This window comes from Sorex fumeus, unplaced genomic scaffold (assembly GCF_029834395.1).
Source record: "Sorex fumeus unplaced genomic scaffold, SorFum_2.1 ptg000007l, whole genome shotgun sequence".
In the NCBI taxonomy this organism is placed as follows: Eukaryota; Metazoa; Chordata; class Mammalia; order Eulipotyphla; family Soricidae; genus Sorex; species Sorex fumeus.
The window spans coordinates 23,183,286-23,206,541 of record NW_026606064.1 but is presented as its reverse complement, the minus strand read 5'-3'; the positions used below and the strand labels follow the sequence as shown (position 1 = coordinate 23,206,541).

General features: G+C 42.8%; 1 protein-coding gene across 2 annotated transcripts in view; it reads right to left on the bottom strand.

Moving 5' to 3' along the window:
- Window positions 1-1,418: 1,418 nt before the first annotated feature.
- The window catches only part of WT1 (WT1 transcription factor), a 45,842-nt gene continuing 24,004 nt past the window's right edge, over window positions 1,419-23,256 (bottom strand). Inside the window, exons 6-10 of one of the 2 annotated variants that reach the window (XM_056136494.1) lie at window positions 11,195-11,291; window positions 8,872-9,022; window positions 5,734-5,823; window positions 4,933-5,016; window positions 1,419-2,782 (exon numbers count right to left, since the gene is read on the bottom strand). In XM_056136494.1, coding sequence (XP_055992469.1) covers window positions 2,661-2,782; window positions 4,933-5,016; window positions 5,734-5,823; window positions 8,872-9,022; window positions 11,195-11,291 — 544 coding nt within the window. In that variant the 3' untranslated portion in view covers window positions 1,419-2,660. Of the gene's footprint in view, window positions 2,783-4,923; window positions 5,017-5,733; window positions 5,824-8,871; window positions 9,023-11,194; window positions 11,292-23,256 lie in introns of both variants that reach the window. The other variant, XM_056136503.1, reaches the window with a different exon arrangement.

Genomic DNA, 23,256 nt, shown 5'->3' with positions numbered 1-23,256 from the left:
CCACTAAGGGGCAGGGATGCTCTTATTACCACTCCACAGAAGAGGACACTGCAGGTTTAGAATCTGCATTCAGGTGGGCTGGCTTTCCAAAGCCCGTGACCCTGACTGCAAAGCTAAGCACATGTGGGAGGGGGAGAAACCGTTGTCTTCCTTGAGTGGTTAAAACAATGTGGCTCTGCATTTGTTGTGAAACCTGGCTTGCTTGCTCGGACTCCCTGACGTTTGCCATGCTTGTTCTGAGCTTCTCCAGAGAAAAGCTGTCTTCTGGCAGGAAAAGATAAAAACGGCTGATACAAATGAGTCACCGCACTCACTATAATTAACAGTGATGCAAGAGCCAGATGCAAACTCAGGGGCCTCAGAATCTGACTTGAGGGTGGCCCAAACTTCAATGCACAGAGAACTCTGTGGCTGCCGCCTGCTTGGGATACCTTTCACATGAAGACATGAAACCTGGAGAGCATGCAGGCTCCAAGATAATGGAGCCAGGAGAGGCAGCACCAGATTAATCTCCTATACAACTGAAAAGCCACCCACCAGAATCAGAGTTTATAGTTCGTAGATAATGTAGACCTTGGCTTTAACTGTCAGCTGTCCTGCAAGCTAAGCAGTCTGCAATCTTCTGAGCTGATGTATAGTGACTACAGTTTTCCATTCAGTGGTATTAGGAGTTCAGCTTCTACCCTCCTTCCAGTATGAATGGTTGAACATTTCAAAAAAGTAATGCAATGAGTGCTGGTTAAAATAAATCTCAGATAGAGAATGGACCATTATGACAAAGATAGTTAGAAATGATCACTCTGGATGGGAACTGCATGCTGAAAGTAAGTAAAGAAACAAATATGATAATCTCTCAGTATCTGTGTTGCAGACCATGGTGCCCAGAAAGAGAGTGAGGGGAAGGGAGAGAGAGTGAGTGAGAGACAGAAAGAGAGAGAAAGAGAGAGAGACAGAGACAGAGACAGAGACTGGAATCACTGCTGATGGGAAATGAACATTGGTGGAAGGATGGGTGTTGGATCATTGTATGACTGAAACCTGATCATGAACAGCTTTTTAACTGTGTATCTCATGGTGAATCAATTTAAAAAAAACATAAGTAATTAAATAAAAATAAATCCCAAAGCACAATCCCCACCATGCCATTCATAGCACCCTTTTTCAACCACAGCAAAAGTACAACTACTTTACTACAGGAGATGAAGGCTGGGCTCCATGATGGTTTAAGGGATGAATCAGGAACCCTCCTGAGGGTTTACAAAGTGATCGGGACCTAGAAAGCTTTAACTAGTGGTCCTGAACATCCGTGGTACATTCTTACCTGCATAACAGAGGTTCAACTGGCTGCCAGATCTGAACACAACACAGCTGACAGAATCTTGTTACTTTCCTTTTGAATTGACTTTAATTGAGAGCAAAGTGAAAAATGCAGGTTACATTTTAGTGCTATCATCAGTACGTTGTAAGATCAACACCAAAAGAGTGATGCCTCTAACTTTTATACATTTCCTAATTTTAGTTGTCAAGGAGAAAATCATTACCAGATATATATTTACATAACAGTTTCAAGCAACAGTAAATAATAAAAACTCCCCCTTAAAAAAAAAAGCACATACACACCCAACCACCTTTAAACAATGGATTTCCTCACACTAATCTTTTTTTTTTCCACATAGATTTGCAGACCCAAAGTTTTTTTTAAGTTATTTAATAATCTTAACAGTGGAGATCCTAAACCAGTCCCTACTATTTTTTTTTGAGTCACTTTAATTTTTACAACTTGAAGCCACATAAGTAAGTGGTTCTGTACACCAGGGACGCCCCAGATGGTAAAAATGAACTCCACTTTCTCTGTGTGAGGAGCTATGTACATCTCTGAAGATAAAGAGGATCACAACTCAACAAAAGTCCAACCTAAATACAAACACAACTTCTTAGATCTTCAAACACGATTTCTTAAGAGCGCTTTGCTCATGTAACCATGGCATGAAGTGGATGGCTAAGACCCATTTACACTTCAGTACAAAGGTACTAGTTAGCTCTGAGTTGTTGTTCTTGGCTGTCTGGCAGGCAGGAGTGTTTCAGTGGCCTGGTAGCCCTGCATCCTGCCTGCAGGTCAGCAGCCAGCCTAACCTCGGCAATGTCAGCTGGCTCACCCCACGGCCTTCCTCTCTGATTTATTTCTTGCTCTTGCTGTTAGTAAATGGAAACCATGACAAAGTTTACATTAGGAGACACATACACATGCCCTGGCCTATAAATATTCTATGATGGAAAATGGTACGATGACTCCATTCCTAGTGAAAATGAGGGTAAAAGGAGGAGGAGTGAGTGGGGGAACAGTCTCCACAATAGCTCTTCTTACAGTGGGAAATACAGACCAAGTGGTGATCTGTTATTGCTGTTGTTGTAATTTTGTAACTAACCAGATATTACCAGCCACTTTTCCAGGGCCTATGAATTGGCTAAGAGCGGGCCGAGTCCCATTCCTCCAGACAGAGTGGGTGGGATCCAGTAGCACAGGCCAGTGTGGTCTCTGAAGCTGGATAAAGAGAGGCACTGCTGTTCGCTTCTCGGGAAGGTGAAAGAGGAAGGATTTGAAGTTGCCTGTGAACGCTGCTCTCTCACATCCTCTGGCCACAGGGCTGACCCGCAGCCCCTCACAGCGCCAGCTGCAGTTTGGTCATGTTCCTCTGGTGCATGTTGTGGTGGCGAACCAACTCGTCGGACCGAGCAAACTTTTTCTGACAACTGGGCCACCGGCAGCTGAAGGGTTTTTCACCTGTTGACACAAATACCCAATCAGCGACACTACAGTGGGAAGTTTGGGCACAAGTTCTACTACTAAAGGCCCCGAGTTAACTCCTCCCCAGCACTCATGCCAACTTTCTTTTCTCCCTTTTCCCTCAGCTAATGATGCTGCAGCCCTCAGGGTGGGAATCATTAAGACTCTAAGTTAAAGAGACTAAGTTAGTGGGCATGTCAGGGTAACTCATATTTAACAAGGTTGGGGGAGCCTTTGAGTCTACTGCTAGGATTGTTGTAAACTGTGGGAATGTTTCCCCTTTGCTGTCTAAATTGGGAGTCACACTTAAATAGGTGGCAAGAACTTTGGAAAATCACCTTGAATGTTATTATTAATAAAGATGGTGATGATTAATTGATCACCATTTGATAGTAGAGCCAACTGTCGTTATGTCTTCTAGGTTTTATTAGAGTTGGGCATTTTAAAACAATCAAAGATAACAGTTTGCACGATATTTGCTTCTAAGTGTTACTTAAGTCATAACCTCTGTAACACATAAGGTGGTAGCTGAGCCATTGTTTTTATGTGAGCGTGTGTGTGTTCTATTTTGGTTCTGGTGCTAGGGATCAAACCCAGAGCCTCATACATACAAAGCATACACTCTATCACTGAGTCTCAAATCTGAGTTCATTAACAAACGTGTCCAAAGAGAGAAGCTTCTCAATCCAAAGATGTCTACAAAACTCCTACCAAGCATCCTTCTTCATAGACAAGACAGCTGGTATAATAAATGGCTACTCTGAGTTAAGTCTTGCATTGGACATTTTGTATATACACATATTCTCTTATGAGAGTCAGGAAAGAGAAGCATTACCATACCCCTGCTTCAGAGGAGGCTGGCTCAGAGGAGGCTGTTCACTAGTGAGGGGAGATCTGGTCAGACTCAATTCTAACACCAACTCCAGAGCTGTGCTACTGCTACCAGCTCTTACCACAGTGAACTCTTAACTGGCTTTCTTTAATGGAAACATGCTCTGAATCACCTGGATTTGAGATTTCAGACAAAATATTTCACTCCTGTGTGTCTCAGTCTATTTATAAAATGAGCACAGGATACTCGTTCTACTCTTTTGCTGTTATTGCTGTTTGCTTGTGTGTGGGGGGGTGGGATTGGACAACACTGGACTGTGCTCACATATTGGTAGGTGTACTCTGGACCATATGTGGTGCCAGGAATTAAACTGGGATGATCACACACCAACTATCTTAATCCCTGTACTATCTCTGCAGCCCCTACCTTACTTTTCTTGTAAGAATACTATAAGGCTCAAAAAAAAGTGGGGGGGTGTTGGAGTGATATAGCACAGTGGGTAGGGCGTTTGCCCTGCACGCAGCTGACCCGAAGTCGATTCCCAGCATCCCATATGGTCCCCCGAGCACCGCCAGGAGTAATTCCTGAGTGCAGAGCCAGGAGAAACCTCTCAGCATTGCTGGGTATGACCCAAAAAGCAAAAAAAAAAAAAAAAAAATATATATATATATATATTTTAAGGCTACAAAAATGAGACCACACTAAGCCTTGGCTCTCCTTACAAAGCTAAGGGGTGGGGGGAATTCACCACAATCGAGGTGGTGCTATTTCTATCATGAATCAACCAGCCTTGTGGAGAAGTCTGTTCCTTTGACAGTGGTGTGTATGTTTCGTCTGCTTTGCTCGGAGGAAGAACTATTATCTACAAGCTGTGACGAGTGGAACAGAAACAGGACAGCTCCTGGGCTTTCACTCTGAGCAGTCTAAGAACCTATGCTAGGAAATGTGGACTCTCAGAGAAGCATTGTCTCTGGAACTGTTGCTGCTGTTCTGTAAGGTCATAATCCCAGCCATGTGGGTAACAGAAATGTGACACAATAAACTGGGTAGAGTAGGAACCTGGTGCATCTCTTTCTTTACCATTCTCATGAAGAGTTCTCGCTATTCTCTTTGCCTGCCCAGTCCAGCCCCTTCTGAACTACGCTGTTGCTTAAACTTGCCCCACATTGTCCTTTCTGTCCTTTTGAGTCTCAGCCTATTTAGCTGGTTTATACGTCTTTCCCCCTCTCTCCCATAGCAAGCCACTTTATTCAACTGTATTATTTTAAAAATAATGAAAAATAAATGTGAAGAAAAGTTTACGCACTTGTTTTACCTGTATGAGTCCTGGTGTGGGTCTTCAGGTGGTCGGACCGGGAAAACTTTCGCTGACAAGTTTTACACTGGAATGGTTTCACACCTAAATGGACAGAGAAGGTCTAGCCACGGCCCTAACAATGTGGGGGGTATCATAGGCCTGGTTCTGAGGAACGAAGCATTTCCAGCCATGGTTGCAGTGTCTACCTCTCACTTAAGTTCCCCCCAAGTTCCCAGGCCCAGCAAAACCACCTGATTCTGCACAGCCAGTTCTGCACCCTTGAAGGCTTCCTGTTGTCAGGAATTATTATTCCTTAACCATAATCACCAGCTTCTCAATGAGCTCTCAGTGGGATCTAAGACCAAAACAGTGAATCGCATGCCACAAATTGGACTTGCTCTCACCACTATGTTCCAGCCAAGGATCAGCATCACCTCAGCATCAGTTCTCAACAAACTGACAGTGGGATCTCATGGTGTGCGGGGAAGAAAATATAAGATGTTTCTCCCCTCCTGCCCTATCTCTGTATTTTCTGGTTGTGGGCTGAGTGGACCAGAAAGTTTGATGGTGGGAGAATCCAGGACCACACCCAGAAGTACCAGATGAGGGAAGAGGAATTGAATTTAGGGTTTTGCACATGTAAATCATGTGCTCTCCCACTTGAACTTTCTCCCTGCCTGCCCTTTTCCTTTTTTAATCAAGAACAATAACTTCCAGAGATTAGAGGCAAGGGATCCAAATGGTCGAATCCACGTTCAATAACAAAATCCACTGTGTTCCAGGAACATACTTGCAGTAAGGGGAAGTGAACCTACAAACCTGTATGTCTCCTTTGGTGTCTTTTGAGCTGGTCTGAACGAGAAAACCTTCGTTCACAGTCCTTGAAGTCACACTGGTATGGTTTCTCACCTTGGGGAAGACAGATTCCATTTGAAAAATGGTCCGGAACTGGGCATCTCTTCTACTAGAACTGAAAGGATCCTCAAATGCCCAGGGCACTTGGGTGAAGTTTATTAGGGGGGATACTGACCATGACAGTGTGAGGACCAGCCCACCTATGTTCATGGACAGTGGGTGTAGAGCAAGATAGGTTGAGAGGGCTAGTCCCTAAATTCACAGCAGGAATTAGCATGAATGAAAACTTTAGTGCTAGTGTCTGAAATTAGGACTAAATTCAGTTTTATCACTTGAAACTCTGCTTTTTCCTTCTCATGAATTGGGGCCAACAACCTAACAACACCAAGGATTTATGAGATTAACCATTCATGTAAAGGAATCAGCACAGTGCCTAGCACACACACATCAAAACTTGGCAGAGAATATTACTGCGAACAATAAACCAAAAAAGATTTTAGACTGAATTGAAGGCAGGATTCTGGATGTACCTTGCAGAAAACCATGAAATAAGTGTTTCATGTTTTATGGCCTAAAGATTTGGTGTTCTTTGCTACTGACTTCTCATTGCAGCATAAACATCTCCACGATTATGAGACATTCAAGTTGAACCAGAAGCCAAAATGTTTAGAAAGTTCCTCGGCATCCTTCTTATCTAAGCAAAGTCAAGTCAGGGTTGATTAAACAATCGCCTGCCTCAGAAGGGAGAAGTCCCACCCCTGTTCTCCAGTGGAGGCTTTCAGCCAAACATTGGAACTGGACTTGAGGAGTGCACTGAGCAACCTCAGTTCTTCCCTCCTTCTTAGGAGAATTCGGAGTCACGACTGCTTGGGACACAGCGCTAGCCTTCCTGGAGGTTCTTCTGCTGCCAAGAAGTCCTTAGTTACTTCTCCAGACTCTATTTCCATCCTCCATTTCCCGAGTTAATCTGCTCTCCCATAGCTCACTTGATCACTTGACTCCCTGTGACTCATCGATTTGCTCGAGCGGGCATCAGTAACGTCTCCATTTGTCCCTGTCGTGTGCTAGTGTAGCCCAATGGTGTCTGTTTGTTCTAGGAACATGAAGAGCCTCAAACCTATCGTTCAAGGTCTCTCTCATAGCTCAATGTTCCCAAAATTTGCCTTACACTCTGCTACCACCAAATGCTCTTAGTGCTCATTTTTATATTCCTACCAGTTCAAAAAGGCCTACCATACAACCTCCAAATTACACTTCCTTTGTGATGCCTTCTTGGGAACTTTATGTTCAGATGGAAAGACTTTCCTCCTCTTGATACAAAATCTATTGTAGAATCTTAAATGTGGTGGATTGCATGCAGGCCTGCCTTTCTCTATTGTCTGGATAAACTTTCGTGCAGGAGCCTACACTGAACACTGTTTCCATCTAATCCAATGTCTTATTTCAGTTTAAATTCTTTTCTCAGCCATTCTGCTTCTGCTCTGTCTTTCCTTTTTCTACCCAACCTTACCAACCCTGTGATCGTTAAGACAAACCCTTCCTCTTTACCAAAAAACCTTTTTGGATGACGTTGGCTCAAATTCATATCCTCTGGAATTTTTTACCTTTATTATCATTTAGTTTAGTGCATGAATATAATACATAATCTGTGCACTCGTAGTTTTTTTTTATCTGTGCATATCTTAGCACAAAAACAGACCAGAAATTCTTGGAGAAGATAGATTGTGGTGGGGAGTTAAAAAGCATGAATTCACCTTCCATTTTAACCTATCCAGCTGATTTTTGTTTCATGTTTGAATATTCCACAAAATAATGTATCTAAGAGAATATCTAGCACTTAGCATATATCTAATGTAAAAATACTAAATAATCATCTCTATTAGTATTATAAACAAGATTACATTATTTCAAGAATGGAGTCACAGAATTGTTAAATCCTATCCCTTACTTGTTTTGCACTTAGAAGAACTTCTAGAAGGTTCCTGTAGATCTGACATCTTGACTATCTTGTCCACTGCCTTCCCTCCACATAAACACTGCGTCCTCACTACTATCCTAAGTATCCCTTTCCCATTAAAAAGATACACAACCATATTGCCTTTGTTATTCTTCCTTGTATTATTACTAGCATAAATTTTTCCCTGTAAATTTATTTTTCAAGTGAGTACACCTGGAGACATATTTAAAAATACAGTTTTATCACTAGTTCTCTCAAACAATGAGTCCTACTGTGAGTATACTCTGGTTTGTGCTAAAATCCATTTCTGAATGCAATAACCTAGAAAAATCTAATGGTCTCAAGAGGTCTGAATGTAATTTTCTTTCTTCTCCAGCTTCCCAAAAGTCAAATCAGCAGTAACAACAGAATAATCCTAATAATCCTAATAATGAAGCTGCCCTGTTGCAGAAAAGACACGAGCTCCCTTTCAGGAAGACCCAACCACAGGGTCTTCCCTTGTGTCCACAAGGCCAAAAGGCAAACATCTGTGAAATGACTTTTCACATTTCAGGTGCCCAATAACCAGATGAGACTGATTATCACTGTCAGCAACAGAACGTTTGACATGAAGGAAAACTGGTTTTAACAGTATTCTGGATATGCACTCAGGAATTATTCCTGGCAGTGCTTAGGGGACCATATGGGATGCTGGGGACTGAACTAGGTCAGTTGCATGCAAGGCAAACACCCTACTGCTGTACTTTTGCTTCTGCTCCCATTCCATTTTAAGATCCAATATAGTTTTAACAATTATATATAAGATAGGCATTTTCATCTCGATTTACCATGTAAAGCAAATGAAGTTCAGAAAAAGGTTAAGGAACCAGCTCAATGTCTCATCTCTTGGTGGTGGAATCCAGGTTCACATATGTCTGTCAATTCTGTGAAATTCTTTTCCTACCACTCTCCTCTGCTCCTCCTGAAGACAACCAGAATATGGAACATTCCTGGAGCTTTTTTCCATCACCTTGAGACCAGATTTCTCAAAGTAGGGCCTAAGTTCCATCCCATAAATCACCTGATTTAGTGGCATGACATTAGGGAACTACTGAGCCTTCCCTGACCAAAGGCTGCCAGGACCCAGGAGGGACAGACACGCTTACCAGTGTGCTTCCGGCTATGCATCTGTAAATGGGACAGCTTGAAATATCTCTTATTGCAGCCTGGGTAAGCACACATAAAGGGGCGTTTCTCACTGGTCTCAGAGGTTGACCGCACAAGAGTTGGGGTTACTCCAGGTACACGTCGAACATCCTGCAGGTAGATCAGAAGAGAAATGGAGGTTTGACACCACACTCGAGCAATTGTGTCAGTCCTGAGAGAAAGCAAGCGTTGGAGTCTACACCCTAAAAAGGAAGGCAGACGTTCACAATAGACATACTTAGCACAGAGCAGGATGTACAATGCAGGGCACTCACAACATTACTATAGTTCAACCAGAACCAGTACTAAAAATAAAGTTTCTTTGGAGTTGCTTATCCAGAGCAGCTGGGGAAAAAACTGAAAGATTCCATAGCATAGCTTTTCCACCAGAGGCAGGAAAGTAGGGAAATTCAAGCAGGAAGTAAAATTCTATTCTGTTCCTCCCATCTGGAGACATGGCCACCAGACTTTGAATCCAATCTGCAAGTGGCGGCAGGAAATCCTACTCAGGAAAATAGTTGAGCCCCTGAGATTGGGGATTCTCTGTGAAGGGATGCTAAAACCACCAGAAACCCAAGGCATAGCCAGTGCCACCTTTTCCCAGTGACACAAGAAAACAATGTTTCAGCCTTCTATGCACTTCACATGCCCATGAGACCCTTTATCTTGTGGAAATGAATATGTGTATGGTCAGTCCTTCACCAGAAGTAACAAGAGGAAAAGAGTGTGGCAAACAACCTTCCTGCTCGGGGATCAATGATACATAGATAAGAGCAGTGCAAGCACCCAAGGGCCACTGAATCCTTACCTGGAACCACTTCTGACTTAACTTTCCTCCTGCCCGCTGAACTATTCCCACATTCCACACCACATTCTAGTTTCCATTTCAAACTGCCTTCCATTGTGAATAACTCTTCTTTGAAGGAAAAACAACACTGCAGTATAGAACCTTGTTATTAGACCGCAGATGCTCAAGGCAAATGGTAGCATGGTCAGCCAGCTGTGTTTGATGTGTATATTCCAGGAGAAATAATAGAACACAATACTACTCTGATCTGGAGTTTATCCGAAGTTGTGACCATGAATCTAACAAAATGGGCTCGGTGAAAAGGAACTTGAAACTTTTTTCCATCCTAGATGTCAATATGATATCAAATTTAGTTATCAGTCACTAGAGGACACGAATAGTTATTTGTTGGAGGACACAATGAATCAATCTTTTTGTACTCCATTAAATTTTCCTATTTCAGTAACCCTGCTTTCAGTTCTCAACAGGCAAAGACTTGAGATGGGGGAGCACAGTACTCTATGGCATGGTATTTCTGGAAACATTAATCAGAACATCTCCGAATTACTTGTCCCACAAATCACATGGGGGCTTGACTCACAGATAACTTATTTCTAGGGAACTGGCTATTCCAGTGAGAGTATCACAACGGTTACTCATGTTGCAATCACTGAGCCAAATGCTTAAGTCACCAATGCAAACTCTTAGATCCCGAGGGCCTGAAAGAGGCTCTGCATTGAAGGTCTTCATGGAGTTTCTGGAATTTTCTGCAATGTTCACCTCTTAAGTTAACTTTCTTCATCTTCCCCAAAATGTCATAGTTCTCTGACTACCTAAAGAGCAGAGTAACACAGTGGCTAAAAACAGGGGTCTTAAAGACCAAGGAAAACAGGGGTCCTAGAGACCAAAGAGATTTGTATTCTAAGTCTCCCCATACTTTTCCCTGGTTATGTGGTTTTAAACAAATCACACACCTAACTTTGGGCTTCAGTTTCCTCAGTCATAAAATGGAAGTAATAACCTTAGCACAATACTTGGGATATCCATAGTGCCTGGATATCCACACCAGTTGTAATTACTATTGGTGTGATTAGCAATAATCATCAACAAACTTCAGTAGAGAGAGACGACAATCTACCTTGGAATACTTTATAAATGCTAATCAGGTCAAGGATCCAGGTTATTCCTTCATGCCCCATTAGCCCAAACTATAGAGCTGCACACCCACCCCTTCAAGCCCAAAAAGGCAGATGAAGCATAAAATGAGGAAACTATTGAATTTCTGATGTAACACTCTAGTCTGAGTTAGGATAGGGCTGCATTTACCCTCTCACCCTGGCCTACAGAGAGGAGAAAACCACTCTCACTCCCCCGGTAAACTTGAACCCAGGAGAACAGACTTGCCAGGTCTATATGGCCCTTGGCAAAGAACTCAAGTCTTTTGAGACATGAAGGAGAGAGCCAAGCCCACAGCCTGCCAAGGTGGCAGTACTCACCTGGATACCCCTGAAGACGCCATGGGTGTGTATTCTGTACTGGGCACCGCAGAGGATGGGTGTTGTGTGGTTATCATTCTCGTACCCCGTGCTGTGGCTACAAACACAAAGAATGGAGCAGGTTCAGGAATCTTCACCAGGGCTGTTGGGAAATACGACTTAGCCCAATGGGCGCTCACAGGTCCGTGGCTCATTTCTGCCTGTCCACATCAGAAATACTTCGGAAGCATGACTATGTGAAGGGGGAGAGAATCCTCATGCCACCATCATGTAGCCTTCCGTCTTGCTCAGGTTCTGGCAGGAACCCTGTCTGATTCAAGTTCTCTGTCACACAAGCTGAGAGAAGTCCCCAGCAAGTGGTTAACCATCTACACAGTGGGGCTGACAGCTTCAACAACGTTAGAAATGAGCAGATGCCTTAGGCTTCACATTAAGTGCACAGGATTTTTGTCAGCAGCTCATGGCTCAGTTTTTACTAGATAACATCAAGGAAGTCATGACACGGAAAGGTGACTTTGTCACACACTCTGAAGTGGGAGTCATATATCAGTGGGTCCTGCTCAACTTAGCCTACATATATCTCAGTTTTGTTGTTGTTGTTGTTTTTGCTTTTTGGGTTACACCCGGCAATGCACAGGGGATACTCCTAAATTTGCACTCATGAATTACTCCTGGCGGTGCTCAGGGAACCATATGGGATACTGGGAATCAAATCCGGGTTGGCTGCATGCAAGGTAAATACTCCACCTGCTGTGCCATTGCTCCAGCCCCTATGTACCAGTGTTTGAGGTCAACTTAACTCAAGGCAGCAAACCCTAGCCACAGATGAATACTGAAGATTTTTCATCTCCAGGATGACTGCCTTATTCTAGGCCACTAGAAGCATTCAGGTGAATCTCGGACTACTCGTGAGAGTGAGGGAATATAGTAGTGTTGAAAAGAAAAACCTAGAATGGGATGGATGATTGGGTCTTCAAAAACTCTCTTATTTCAGAGAAAAAAAACTGGTGATGTGTTCTGCAGCAATTCTACATACAAACGAGACGGAGAGGATTCTTAGTCAGTTGAGTAACACATTATAATCACGTCTTGACTTATCATGAAAGAACATGAAAGTACGAAAGAACAAAGGTCTATGGATAAAGCATTACTCTTTAAAATGGTGCAGCTGCTTTGCAAAATGTGTGGCAGGCATCCCAAAAATCAGCTATCTCATTACCTTAAAACTCAGAAACTCCACATCTAAGTGTATTCCTAAGAGAAATGAAAATATTTGTTAAACAAAAACTTGTATACTGGGGCTGGAGAGATAATGCTGTGGGTGCGGAGCGTCCCTTGCAAGCGATCCACCCAGGTTCGAGTCCCAGCATCCCATATGGTTCCTCAAGCCTCACCAGGAGTGATCCCGAAACACAGAGCCAGGAGAAAACCCTGGGCACTACTGGGCATGGTGCTCATACCAAAACAAAAACATACAAGAACATGTACATCTTGATCATCATCAGTGTTTTCATATAAACCCATGTCCATCAGATAATGAATGAATTTTTTAAACCAGCTATTACAGATAATTTGGTGATAAGAAAGAATAAGTACTGATACACAGTAATGTGGGCAAACCTTGGGTGCAAACACTGTGTGAAAGAAATCAATCACAAAAGACTGCTTAATGATTGATTCCATTTATACAAAATGTCCAGAATAGGAGAATCTATAGGAACAGGAAACAGACTGGTGTTGTCAGGGAAGTTGCAGGAGAAGGAAAGTTATTGCAGAGAATGTGCTAAAATAGTGGCAATGGTCATAAAACTTTCTGTGACCATACTCAAAATATGGACTGCATGGTGTGATGACAGATATAAAGTATATAAACATGTATATGGTGAAATATATAAAGCTGCTTTTAAAAGTATCTCTGGAGAATAGAACCCAGGCACCAGCATCTTTTAGCTTTTAGGTGCAATTAACTGACTGTTGAGCTGAGTTCTGCCCTCTGTTATTCTAGAGATTCCAGGGACCCTGAGTGCATGCAGGAAGGCAGGCAGCCTGGCTGATTAACCCCCTTCATCTGAAGGTGTGGGGAAAGCCTGGGGCTGGCTCAACTCTCTCTCACCCAAAGTAGAAAATTCCTGGAAGGAAAGAGAATCTGCCCAGATGACTAAAAGGTCCACACATCTTAGGACCACAGCAGCTGTGGTATTTCATGTTTCATTCTGGCTCTAAGTTTTTTTTACAAAGAATTGCCTGTCTCCTTTGCACGAGCAATCATAGCACTTCTGGGAAAGAGGAGGGTGTTCTGTTTCCCCTAACATTTTACATAACCTGTCTCTACATCCCTCAAGTAATTTTTGACCTATCTGGTGGTGGAGGGGAAATGTTCCAAAGAGCTGAACCAAGATCAAACACGCCAAAAAAAATGGGGAAAAGGTCAACTTCAGACTACATCTGCCTTTCTGAACTGCAGAATATGCCTTCTTTCATATTAAATATATAGGCAGTGAAGTGAGAGAAGATGACAGTGGTGATGTGGCAGCAGAAAAAAAAGGATGGGACAAGAATGGTGTTGCTAGAACATTCGTAGACTCCAAATCAGTGGAGAGATGTTGCATTTACTTGGATCAGTCTTCTGTGTGTGAAGCTTAAATGTGACTTACACATTTTCTAGGACTGTGAGATTTTTTAGGTGGGTAATATAAATCTGAATTATTTAAAAGATCTGACATTAAAGTGGAAGAATTAATTACTCTTATCTGGGTAGCTCATTTCTAGATGGTCTTGTGGGCTCCTTAAAGTGGGGGAGGGTGTGGGAAATAGTCTTTCTTAGAGCAAGTCAAGTCGCAGGAAATAAAATTTTGGTATCTCTCCAATAGAGCAACAGGATCCTCACAGCCAGGTGTAAGCCAACAAGTGAAAGTAGGTAACCAACAATAAAACTGTACCTGCCAGAGAGACTACTAGTTTTTGACCATGTCCCTGAAGAAGACAGTTGAGTCTGACTATTGGTTCTGTGTCTCCATAAGATAAACACACCAGTGTAATTCCATGCTGTAAAAAAAAACCTGCAGTCGAATGCTCTTCCCAATGTCTGACCAAAACACCAAGTTCAACTCATATCATGAACTACAGATGACTCTTCAGTAAATAAAACAATTTGATGGAACCACAGACCAACAGAGGTACAAGAAAGCTACTCTGACCCCATTCAAAGCTCCTCTAATGTAACCTCAATTACTGAACAAAATAAATAGTGACTAGTTTTTAAAGCAACCCATTTGATTTAGAAAAAGCTTTAATTGTCAAGAAATGCCTTTACAAACCAAAGTAAAATCTGCCTCATATCTACCTTCTAGAAAACCAAAGCCACCTCTTCACAGCCATCTCTGTGTCTATCTTCTGCTCTATGGTAACCTGTGATTTGAGGGACAGAGACCAACTAATTGCTCTACCCATTCTTTCAATGCAGAGGGAGTGGACAAGTGGAGCACCAGGTGAATATAGTTGTCATTTTAAATCTCACCCAGGAAATAGGTAAGCCCATCAAATAGGCAGCCAATCAAAATCAATACTGGGGTTGCTGAGAGTGGGATATGACCTTAGATAAAGGGGGCCTCCAGCTCCACTCATGGTCTCTTCAAATATGCCCAGCAGACTGCAGCACCAGCCAGGGCTTGTGTACCCAGACAGATGAGTACAGGGGGCTCCATGGGTCTGGACAAGGACAGAATACAGGCAGGACTCAGACATCCAGAAATTCAGATTCAGTTGTCAGGCAGGGAGAGATAGTAAGCACAGGAGTCTCACCCACACACATGTGGCCATAACTGAAGACAAGGAAAGTCAAAACAGGATGACAGGGACTGCAGGGATACAGTGAGAGACTAAGCAACAGGTAGAGAACACAGGGATCGAGACCACATGCATGTGGCCATGGCTGAGACTAAGGAAAGCTAGAACAAGACATCAGGAAACTTGGGAGACAGTCCAGGAAAGGCGAAGGAACACGTACACAAATAGAGAGTAACACGGGGATGGCCATAATACACTGGAGGGAGGACACCTTTGGGATGGGACTAGGATGCTGCTGTACACAGGATGGGGCAGCACCAGGGACAAGATGAATGATGTTATACATGCATAAAGGAGAGGCCTGGACATTGGGGGAGGGGCCTGGATCCATCTACTTTATAATAAACTCTAACTTTTAATCTTCCAAGTGTTGTATACAAATCTTTCATACAGTTCTCAAAAAGCCACCAGTGCAGGAAAATCCACGTTTGTGCTAACACTTTCAACTTAGTGACTAAAGTAAGATGCAAAGTGCAAGGTCAAGAAACATGTCCTAGGAGAGCACTCGAGGGTCTCTCAACAATTACAATCTGAACTGATATCTAATTTCTTTACTATCCAATCCTCCTTTTCATGGTCCCCTTCATTCTGTCATGTCCTTCTGGAAGGGTAGGATTAGGTTGGATTCCAAGTTCCCAGAAGAGTACTTCTGTTAGGGGAAAGGGATAGAAGACCATATACAAACAGGAAAGATTTAGACAAAAAAATAACACCAAAAAAAAAAACCAAAATAAAATAAAAAGATTGGAGGACACATGCTTTATAAAAAGTGGTGACATTCATTCCAAATTTCCACAGCCAGCATAGTTGTCAAATACAGTGCAATCCATTATGCCCACTGACCGCCAGGGTGCAATCCTTGAGCCGAGCTTCCATTCTCATATGGACAAAACACTATGATTAGGGCACCATACAGTACATCCCTTTATAACATTTAGGTCACAGTGATCTTCTTCGGTCAGAAATACACACATCAGTAAATAATATGAAAGCAGCACTGATTGATTGAGTGCCCGAGCATGCGCGCGTGCACACACACACACACACACACACACACACACACACACGTCAATAATATTAACCCAGCATTGTTAGATCTTTCCATTCTTTCAGAAAAGTTCAGAAACTCATACCTTTGTGTTTTTAAAATATCACCTGATAAATTCTGGTAAATAACTGCGAAGTTATAAAAGCCCCATCGGATGTAACGAAGTCGGCTTCTGGTCAAAGAGTCCCCAATTTGCAACTCCAGTTGTAAAGTGAAAGATTCCACTGTTATTCTGTTGTGCCTTCACACATGATAGGAATGAGCCAAATTCTTTGGAAACCTGTCTTAGGATCTTCCCAACTCTTGAAGATGAGAAAGGATGCTCATGCAGCAGGTAGTGCCAGTGTTGCTAGCACAAAACCCAGACATTACCATCTACAAGGATCAGGGTGTCCCTCTAGGTCCACTTGATGTTTAAGTGCAGAAATTATCGGCCATGTTTACTGCACAGTCAATTCAATTGTATTTAAAAAAATGGTACACATGTAATGATTTGAAACAACACAAGTTTATTCTCTTTCGATTCTATGAAAGTAGCACTGTCCTCCCGCTGTTCATCGATTTGCTCGAGCGGGCCCAGTATCATCTCCATTGTGAGACTTGTTGTTACTGTGTTTGGCATATCAAATACGTCATGGGGAGCTTGCCAGGCTTTGCCGTGTGGGCGAGATACTCTCGGTAGCTTGCCGGGCTCTCCGAGAGGGGCGGAGGAATTGATCTAGGGGCAGTCATGTTGGCTGCATGCAAGGCAAAAATGCCTTACCCGCTGTGCTATCGCTCTAGCCCTATAGCTAAGAAATCTAAAATCAGGGCCATGGAGACAGTGCAGTGAACTGTAGCACATGCTTTGCATGCAGAAGCCTGGGTCTGAGCCAGCATCACACGTTCTCCAGACCCTGCCAGGAGCCCTGCCAGGAACAACCCTGAGCACTGAGCCAGTAGCTGCCACTAAGAGTCACAAGGTACTTTCTCCCCTCACCTCCTCCCCAAGGAAGTCTAATTTCATTGTAGTAATATGATAGAGGGGTATTTTCAGTTTCTGGAGACGGGAGAATTTCTTTCCTTTGCTTTTTTCAGCCTCTTGAACTTGTCTGCATTTTTCAGCCAGTTCTTTACATCACTTCTACCTGTTACTCCTTTCATCACATCTCCTACTGCTCTTCCTCCTGTTGCCTTCTTCTTAAAGAACTACAGCTAGGACCCATGAGATAATCCAGCATAATCTACCCATCTCAAGATCTTTTATCACATCTGCTAATTCTTTTTATTTTTTTTCCACTTAAGGGTACACCCAGTGATCCCTGAAGATCATTCTTTAGTCTACCATTTCAAAAAAAACATGTGTATTTGGTTTGTTACAGATATATTTGAAAGAACTAAATCTATATTCTTGATATCTAAATTAGCCTGAAAAGACCAATTGCAAAGAACATGAGTTCTTGAAATGAGGACCTGTGCTTCAGGCCCACTTCTTTCAAATTTCTTTGATCTAATCGTGAGTGAGTCACTTGAACCAGTACTTCTCAACCTAACTCCAACCATGGCTCTCTTCTGACCATTTTTCTTCCTGTACCATAGACTTCTACTTACACGACTTCCACCTGTGGCCCCCTCTGAATATCTTGGGGCCCACTGGGGCCCATAAGGCCCTGGATGAGAAATGCTAACTGAAACCTCTCTGAGACTGCAAACTTCCAAAGACTGAGAGTTTTAAATATAAGTCTCATAATTATTTTACAGATTTGTTTGAAAAATAAAGAGGTGAGCTATGTGAAGGGCAAAAGTTAAGTATTAGACAAAAACTATTTTTGTGGGGGCTTTTTCCTGGAGGGAAGTGGACCATACTGAATGGTGTTCAAGGCTTATTCATGGCTCTGTGCTCAGGGCTCACTACTGGTAGTGACTGGTAATGGGATCAGCTGCTGCAACCAAGGTAAGTGTCTCATTCACTGTACTTGTCTAGCCCTTTAGTGAGTAACCTTATCCAAACAAGATTCTACCTCTGGAGCAGGGAGATAGCTCAAGGGCTTCAGTATACATCTTGAAAGGTTAAGATTGGGCCTGACATCGAGGTATCAGCAGGCATAGTCCGAGGGGCCCCCAACATAAAACTGTCAAAAACTGTCATGCCCTCACCCCCAGACTGAGTATTTGCCAGGAGGGGACCATGACTCCCAGGCACTGCTGGGGTGGTCCACTTCCCACTAAATGCTTCCCTCTAAGGATATATATAGTAGGTGATCACCAAAAAATTCTTTCACATGTATCTTATGAGCTTGGTGATGGGCAGATATAAATTTCATCATTTTTCATCTGTCTCACCATTTTAGGAGTCATTAGTAAAATGACCTTAGTAAATGACTTCACCTCCCTGCTCTCAGATTCACATCCTGTGAGACTACCAGTCTTTCCCCTTCCTAAGTGGACTGGAAAAGCACGGGGCTTGGTACATACCCCCAGTAAAGCTGGCAGAGAATACTAAAGTGACTAAGAGACTGACCAGTCTGCCCTGAGTAAACAGATGGCAAGTGGCCATCTCAGATGGGTTTGAGTTCATATAAGCTCAGCTTTATTTTGGGAACCACACCGGGTAGTACCCAGGCCTAGTCTGGACTCTGTGCTCAGGGATCACTCCTGGTATAGCTTAAGGGACTATATGCAGTGCTGGGGATTGAACTGGGGTTGGCAGTATGCAAAGCAGTGCCTTACCACTATACTATTTCTCCAGCCCCTCACTTTTCTTCCTTCAAAACTAAACTATTAATTCCGGAGACTAAACCTACCATTTGGTGGGTCCGAATTGTGGGTAGGGCACTTGCCTTGCAAGTGGCTGGCCCGGATTTCATTCCTGGCATCAAATCTGGTCCCCCAAGCACTGCCAGAATGCCCTCCCACCCCCGCCAAAAAGGTAATCCAGGGGCTGGAGCGATAGCACAGCGGGCAGGGCGTTTGCCTTGCATGCGTCCGACCCAGGTGCAATTCCCAGCATCCCATATGGTCCCCCAAGCACTGCCAGGAGTAATTCCTGAGTGCAGAGCCAGGAGTAACCACTGAGCATTGCTGGGTGTGACGCAAAAAAAAAAAAAAAAAGTAATCCATTTATCCTTAGTTCCCTGCTACCATCAGAAATCCTGATTTCCAGCCCTTTTGTTCTAGGGGCATGAATGAAATATGTTAAAGGTTTAAAAATGTGATGGAGGGGCTGGAGCAATAGCACAGTGGGTAGGGCGTTTGCCTTGCACACGGCCGACCCGGATTCGACTCCCAGCATCCCATATGGTCCCCTGAGCACCGCCAGGAGTAATTCCTGAGTGCAGAGCCAGGAGTTACCTCTGTGCACTGCCGGGTGTTACCCCCCCCCCCAGAAAAAAGCAAAAAAAAATGTGATGGAAGCAGGTAGGCCAAGAGATTGTGAAGTTAGTAAGAGAAAATTTTAAATACTTCAAATTTTTAGCTCATGGTTAGACAAGTGGCTCAGTGGCAGTGTGCATGGGATTCAATCACTGGCATAGCAAAAACAATTTGATTCAAACAAAAATCACAAACTATCCCCTCTCCAGACACTCTATCATCTGTACTGAGCCACAATATTTATTGTTGGTATAAAAAGTACAAAGCAACCTGAGGGAAATGGAGCTCTTAGCCACAACAAAGCAGCTGAAACCGAGCAATTTTACACAAACAATTGTTCCTCACTGGGATAATAAACTAAGCACAAGCAGTTATCAACAGAGCATACACCTCATGACTTCACTTCTGGCAGTGGGCTGGACCATACATTTTCCTAAATAGCTTGCAAATGCAGAGAAATGTATCCTGAGAAAGTTTGCTTTTCTTCGGCAGTTTTAAGATACAAAACATGAGCCCTTAGAAAGTACGCAAAAAAGAAATATGTCCCTAATAGAACAAAAATAATGAGCCCTCTTCATGCTAAAAACCAGTATATTGGCTTTTTAAAATGTAGGAATACTGCTATTTATTCAGCCATTGATTAAGCTGATTGAATTGGGCATGAACTCCACAGTATAGTGATGTTTGACTCCAAAAAAACTTTACATTTGGAAAGCAACTTCTTTAGAAATGATTAAGTTTGATATTCCACAGGCACAAGATGATTAATAAAAAGGAACTGAGGTTCTACAGATGAGGAAAACCAGAGCTACCCTGAAATTGCTTATCAACAAAGAGGTGAGAGAGAAAGAGAGAGAGAGAGAGAGGAGAGATTAAAGAGAAGAAAAGGGAAAGAGAGGGAAGAGAGGAAAGGGAATAGATGAGAGAGATTAGAGAGACGGAGAGGAGGAACAGGAAAAGAGAGAATGAGAGGGAGGGAGAGAGATTAGAGAAAGAGAGAAGAAAGAAATGGGAAGAGAAGAGAGGGGATAAAAGAGATTACAGAGAGAAGAAGAAGAGGACAAGAGAGAGGGGCCTGGAGAAAACGTTAAAGATAATTAGTATTTGATCTGAATATTCAAAAATGGGTAATAGCTTTTCGTGTCTCTCTCCTATCTCTCAATAGCCAGGTGGGTATCCTACCCCCTAACACCCTATCTCTACCTTTGGCTTTTCACCTTTGCAGAGTTCATCAAATTAAAAGGATGCACACTGGGGCAGAAGCGATAACACAGTGGGTAGGGCGTTTGCCTTGCACACGGCTGACCCGGGTTTGATTTCCAGCATCCCAGATGGTACCCCAAGCACTGCCAGGATAATTCCTGAGTGCATGAGCCAGGAGTAATTCCTGAGCATTGCCGGGTGTGACTGAAAAAGAAAAAAAAATAAAATAAAAGGAAGCACATTAGAGACTAATCTTTACTCTAAAACATGAATCTAGAAACTGGGATTTACCCATCAACCCATATTCTTTCTCCTGCCTCGATTTCCAGACTTTTCTAGGAGATACCTCAGCATCTAACTCCTTGTGGTGTTGAAAATACGCTCCGCTGCAAACCTTGACAACCACTGTTCCTGTCTAGAGAGTTGTTGGGGAGACTGGTTGGTGGGTAGATGGATAGAGCACCAGACACACTCCCTTAGAAAAAGGGAGTTCCTTAAAGATTAATCACAAGAGATGAGGTTGATTCTGCTACTACTCCTCACTCTTACCCAAAATAAGGAACTCAAGTCTAATCAGGCCTCTATATGTAACAGACTGTTTATAAGAAACACTGGGGCTTGAGATTCCAAATTAAAAGGTAGTAATAGGACCTGGGAGAAACAGCTTAAAGGGCTGGAATGCCTCCAGCACTGCTGGTGCCCCCACAATTGCCAGGCTCGAGCATCACCTGGAATGATCCTCAGGTACTGTGGGGAAAGCTCTCACAACCTCACCACCAAAAACAATGCAAGAGAAAGGATTCTGTCAAATCCAGATTATGGGGTGTTCTTTCTGCCAATTGACTAGCTTTCTCTAGCATGTCAACAGAAGGAAGAAATAAGAGGAACAGGAGGTGGGCAGGGTTGTTGAAGAATTATAAAGAATTCTGGGAGTGGAGTGATGGCACAGTGGGCAGGGCACTTACCATGCACGAGACCGACTTGGGAGTCATCCCCAGACATCCCATGTGGTTCCCCCCTACTCCCCCAGAGTGGCAGGAGTAAGCCCTGAGTACCGCCAGGTGAGTGCCCAGATAAAAAAATAATTAAAAAAAAAAAAGAATTCAGAGAGAACCACCACCAATAAAACAAAACCCAATACAACAATATGAAGCTTCACAAAAGCTCACAAGCAGGGGGGTGACCCAGAGATATTTGCAGTTGAAGTAACAAATTCTAGAGGATTTGGGAGCAAATGACTCAAGAACTTCTTTGGGGGAGACTCAGTGGTTACACCAGAATGCTTAGATTTAAACCTTCACTGAACAAAACCTCATCTCCCTTGGTTAGAGTAATTTCAAAAATTATATTCTGATTCACTTTTAAGATCTGTCTGCCACGAGGGAACTAAAACTGTTTGGATACATTTTTTTGCACATACGTAAAAATACGGAGTTTCTATATTCTAACACCGTGACCTATGGTTCCATGCAAATATATTTAACTCTTTGCCTGAGTGTGATGAGCTAAGAGGAATATTCAAACAAATGCTGAACAAATACCAATAATGCCATGCAGCCATTCATCAATGGATATATTAAAAGACAAAGAATTATTCTGCTATTGATAATATAAAGAGCAAAATCATGCTTTTCTTTAATCCAGCATGGAGATTAAAACCTAAAGAAAGTTTTATTTTGTTTTCCTTTTCAAGTTAAATTTTATCAAGTTTGATACCAACAGCAGTACCGTTAGCTACAGTGCAAAAACTTATTTAAATAATAATAATAATAATAATAATAATAAAGCACCTCTCCTAGAAGCAGACTGGTGGGTGGGAAGCAAATGGGGGGTAGGGTAATTGGTAGAGGGAAGTGGATACAGGAGGAGGAATCTTGTTTTGAAACATTGTATCCCTGAAACCCAACCATGAATAATTTTGTAATTTAACGGTGACTAAAAAAAAACCAAGACAAAAACAACCCCCCAAACCCACCAAAAACATTTGATTATTTAAGTTTAAAAAATAACAACAGCACAAGGCTGTCATCTGACAATCCATAGGTATTCATCCCTTATTTTCTATCTACTAATCATCCAAATATCCTTATAGTCCCTCTCCCTCTTTTTGGGGGGTTACACACAGCAGAGGTCCTGGTGGGCGGGGTGGGGCGGCAATGAGGATTACTGCCTGTGTGCTCAGGAATCGCTCCTGAAAGTGTTTGGGGGGCCATTTGGGGAGCAGGAGATTGAATCCCAGTCATGCAAGGAAAATGCCCACTGTCCATCTCCCTGGTCCCACTTCACTGTTTCTGACTTCTCTATTATTTCTTGACCTCTCCTTATCCCTTTCCTCTAGTAATAGTCATCTTTTACTTTCAGATAATTACCCCCATATCCAATTCCTGCCTTTACACCCCAGGAGCAAAGATGTACCCCAGTCTAGCCAACCATATTGCATTCTATAATCACATGATTCTATCTAGGCCAATAACCAACAATCTCTCTGGTGAATTTCCATCCAGGACCCCCCCCCCCCAAATAAAATGGAAGGAAAGAAACATCTGGATTTCCCTTCCCAAGTGTCTGGTATTAAGGTGCTAGTTTATCAGAATCCCAATTGTATATTCTTAAC